General features: G+C 26.8%; 1 protein-coding gene across 1 annotated transcript; it reads left to right on the top strand.

Annotated features, from left to right (window-relative positions):
* The first annotated feature begins 1,262 nt into the window (after positions 1-1,262).
* On the top strand, positions 1,263-4,164 carry LOC111028670 (putative serine protease K12H4.7). The gene is made up of 4 exons (XM_022307401.1): positions 1,263-1,775; positions 2,446-2,578; positions 3,672-3,838; positions 3,899-4,164. Exons 3-4 carry the CDS (start codon positions 3,715-3,717, stop codon positions 4,042-4,044), a joined length of 270 nt encoding a protein of 89 aa, XP_022163093.1. The 5' UTR covers positions 1,263-1,775; positions 2,446-2,578; positions 3,672-3,714; the 3' UTR covers positions 4,045-4,164.
* Positions 4,165-4,783: the final 619 nt, after the last annotated feature.

The following is a 4,783-nucleotide window of genomic DNA, read 5'->3' as shown; positions in this document are numbered from 1 at the left end:
TTTTGTTCTTCAAACGCTCATTCAAATAATAATATTTATGAGTATGTAATCATTTCTGCTATAAGAATAAGGTTTGAGCACTTAATATTACTTTTTCAAGCTTTTTAACAAAGAAAAAACCATTTCATCAACACACCTCGAAGAAACTCGAATAACATTCAAAAATATCAAATGTATTTATGTTTATACATAGGTCGAAGAGAAACAAAATATTTTAATATTTTAATATTTAATATAATTATAATATTTTTAATATTTTAATATTTTAATATTTTATGTGTTGGAAATATAGAAAAGTCTCTACGGTCTACAGGTTGTGAATAAAAACAATAATAACAACAACAAAAACAAAATAGAATATTTCAAAAACTGCTGATCTGTAATATTTTTGTTTTTTTATATTAGATTCTGAGCGGGGCTATATGAATTTACAATAATGTGTTATCTTTATTATTATTTTTTTTTTTTATGTGTGTGTCTGTGTACACGATAAGTAGTCGAAATAATGCTTCGATTTTCAATTTCAGTATCTTTTCCAGTGGGAAAGTGTATCTAGTTGGTGCATTAGGGAGGTCAAAGTTTAAAATCCACAGTATTTTTCAGGGAAAAAAAATTTAAGGGAAAACAATAATTTTTACTCAAAATTAGTTTTCGACAAAATAGATAACTCTAAAACAAATGATCGTAAATATATGAAATCTTCACTGGATGTCTAAATGCTTATATTAGCGTTTTATATACATGGAAACAATTTCAAAATATTTTTGACTCGTGTTAAACTATTTTGTAGGCATATGAAATGTTCGACTATATTATTAGCTTTTTTTGAAATAAATGTTGATAAAAAATTGTAAGCTGAGTCAAAGAACCTTGCAATTAATTGTAATAAAAGGTTCCCCATTTGTTGTTGTTATTGGAAATTAAAAAAAAAGTTGACTTAAATCCATAATAATTTTTGATGAGCGTCTGAATTTCGAATTTATAATATCAGTTGATAAATACCAAAGTTCCATTGGCACAATTGATATACACATGATGACATTTTCAAAGGACATTTTTTCCAAAAATAAATTTATCATACTGTAGTACTAATGCCAAATAATAAAATAAATATCTTTAATAACAATACTATCATCAAATATACTATAAGTAATACTATAGGCTGACAGACCATCTTTACTCAGAATTGTTTTTAGTATACAAATCATTATATTGTATCAAATCATTGAGTTCAAATTTAATATATACATTACTATTGACCAAATTAAATATTTTAAGTCATTCATCAGGCTTTTAAAGTGTCTTCATAAATTTAAAAAAAAACACATATCAATTTTAAACACACTATAAAACCAATAACTACATTATCACACTTTGTTCAGAATCTAAAAATATCAATCTGACAGTGCCATTCATGGATGGCTGCTATTATTGTGTACCTACTGTATCTGTGCATATAATTCCTCTGTCCATATGCGTATTGTCCTCATGAATCCTCTTGTTTGAAAATTATATTGTAAAATTAATGTAAACGTTTATTTTACTTTAAAGTAGGTATATAACTAAGTGATTTCTATCAATTAATAACTACAAGACACCAGTAAAATAATAATGTATAATGTGTACATTTGTTTAGGTTGACAGATATGCGGTTGTTATCAAAAAATTCTTATCTATTTATGGTAAACCTAAGCAATGTTTATCAAATACATATAAATGGCGAGTTAGGTATTTTGCAGAGTCATCTTGGAACAGTTCAGCAGTAAAAAGTGGAAGTTAGTATCAAATTTTTTGATCAAAAATAATTTAAAATCGATGTTTAACCGATATTGAGGATTCTGCAAACTGGTACTGCATACTCACTAATACGATTATATACAAGGTGTTTAGGTTTAAGTATCTTTATATATTACATAATGCATAATACAGGACAATGTTTTATCATGCCCAATTACCAACAAAATACATGACTTTTGTCTTCTCACAAATAACCTACATTTATTTGTCAAGTTCATTAAATTTGAATTGTACTTTTGGAGATTTAAGGATTTATAATTTAGGATTTTTCTACATAAGGTTTAAAGCATTGTTGGATGTATAGCAAATCAAACAAATTTAGGTCTGACAGTATCTTTCTTAGTGTATAATGGTTGGAAACTCTAAATTATACATAATATTATTACACTTTTATTATTATGTCATTATTCAATGTTTCTTGTAATTAAAGATTATATAGTGATGGTTTATGAAGTAAAATCAAACATTATTTGGAAATACGTTCATCACAGTATATAATAAATATTAATGACCATTTTAATTAAAATGATACATTTTTTTTCTTTAAATAGGTTATACATATATAATATATATATTATATGTGCTATGAGCATCTTTTGCTATCTGCTTTGTGTCACAACACAATAAGAAAACCGTATTTTATTTCAGATCGACAATGGTTGTACCAATCCTGTACAGAGTTTGGCTATTTTCAAACATCCAATCGGGAAAATCACTTATTTGGTAATACTATACCATTGGAATACTATACAGATTTGTGTACTGATGTTTTTGGAAAATCGTAAGTCACTCAATTAATGCCTTGAAAATTATAACTTTATCAATATGCCGTACCTATTACATGCATTTTTTACCATGGAATTCACTCCATGTAAAATATTAAATAACAAATACGTAGTGCGTTACAGCATTTTAGGTATGACGTGACCCAATAAAGTAACGAGATCAGCGGCGTATTTTACAGAGGTTTATTGTGGCGTACATTTTAAATGTTCTTATTATTACTTTCGCAAAGAAACAAATTATGAAATCAGCAATATTTTATTCTGATTTTGAAAATCCCAATTAATTAAACATAGAACTGTTAACCCCTCTGGTTTTTTTTTTAGAGTCTCATAATTTTTTTATTTGCTGGGCTCGTTCCTGGTTCATTTTTAATACATATTCTTATGGACTTAAAACTTTTACACGGGCGTATTATAAATTTTACTATACGCAAAGACGTTTTCAAAATATACATTTGGACTAGAAAAGTATGAAACTCTGAACTATGTAGGTATGATTGGTGTGAACTGTAAACTATTACTATTCACACTGTATTTTGGTAAGGTGGTATTGACTCAGAAGTTAATATAGCAATAATATATTATGATAAAAATATACTTAATACACAATACACTTTGACAATAATTAAATATTAACTCATATAATAAATTAAATATTTTCAGCAAAAATTAAATCAACCTACCATATACTAATATAGTAAAATCAGTCACTTTAATAGCAATATCAAAAAATTATATCATGAAAATATTATAAACTTAATACAGGCTGATAAACCATCTCCGCTCAGAAAGTTTTTCCTATACAATGTTTTTCATACATCATCGAATTCAAATTTAACGCATCAATAACAGTGACCTTCGATACCTTCCATACTGCAGTAGAACGTTATGCATATTACCATCTTTTATATTAGGACGTGTTCTGTTAACATTTACAGGATCCACTCCTGGTTGTGTCCATTTGGTAGGGCAGGTGCATAGCGCACTCACATTTCAAATAAGGACTCCTAGTTTCATTAAAATTTTAATTCAAGTTAAAAAATATTATTATTACCTAAATAATTCTTATCTTTTAATTATTTTATTTAGTTTTAATTTGAACACATTAAGTAAGGGAGTAGATAGAACCAATATGATGTACGGTGACCCAAGATCAAGAGCGACCAGGGTTGTTTTTGTACAAGGATCCACTGATCCATGGAATACATTAGGTTTAAAATGGCATCCAAACTATTCCAATGATATTCTTATTGAAGGTAATCTTTAAACTTTTTTTAAATTGAACAAAATATATAAAAAAAAAAATATGTTTTTAGGGACGTCTCATTGTGCAGACATACACTCTTCATATTCATCGGACCCTCCACAGCTATCGGTAGCTCGTAGTAATATTGTAAAGGATTTAAAACAATTTGTAATAGAAGAGGATGACCGCCTTTTTGTGGAAATTCATCCGTGCTAAGCGAAAATAGGATAACTCCATACAACATGATTGTTGGGAAACAGCAAATAACGTTTTTAATAGTAAATCAAGCATACAAATTGCGTTTATACGATAAATACATCAAAACTTGTGCTGATATATCTAATTTTACTTATAGAATTGGTTAAACAATTTTTATTTCAACTTTTTTGAATATTTTGAGGTGAAAATGGACTTATCATAAAATCAAATATCGGAGTACTAAGCGAAAAATTGATAACTCCATAATAATGGACTTACCGGATTATTGCTTAGACTTTTTTGGACATACCTTGTTTTAATATATGATCGATCATTGATCACACAACATTATTTATATTATGTAAAAAACGTCTAACTGCAGTTTTATCAAACAAATAAGCATAAATTCCTTTTATTGTTAAAAAAAATTGTTACAAAATAATTATAAGCCTTTATTTAAATATATAATTAAATATTTAAAAAACAAAATAAAACAATGTGCATACTTTTTAGCTTGTTTTAAAAGCTGTTTAAAATAAATGAAATCTTAAATAATAAAATAATAATCAGTATACTTAATCCTTTAAAAATAAAATAAAACAAAATTTAAATTTATGGTAACACAATATTAGTTCCTAGTTCCTATCACAATATCAATAAAAGCTGCAGTTTCTAATTTTCAGGTTCTTCGTATAAATCGTTTACTGTATTTGAAATAGGAAAATTCAAAAAAAATTGACGCCTGTTCTTAGGCATA

The sequence above is a fragment of the Myzus persicae genome, unplaced genomic scaffold (genome assembly GCF_001856785.1).
Source record: "Myzus persicae strain clone G006 unplaced genomic scaffold, MPER_G0061.0, whole genome shotgun sequence".
Taxonomy (NCBI): Eukaryota; Metazoa; Arthropoda; class Insecta; order Hemiptera; family Aphididae; genus Myzus; species Myzus persicae.
Note: the sequence above shows the minus strand (reverse complement) of the source record. Positions and strands in the feature narration are given on the sequence as shown.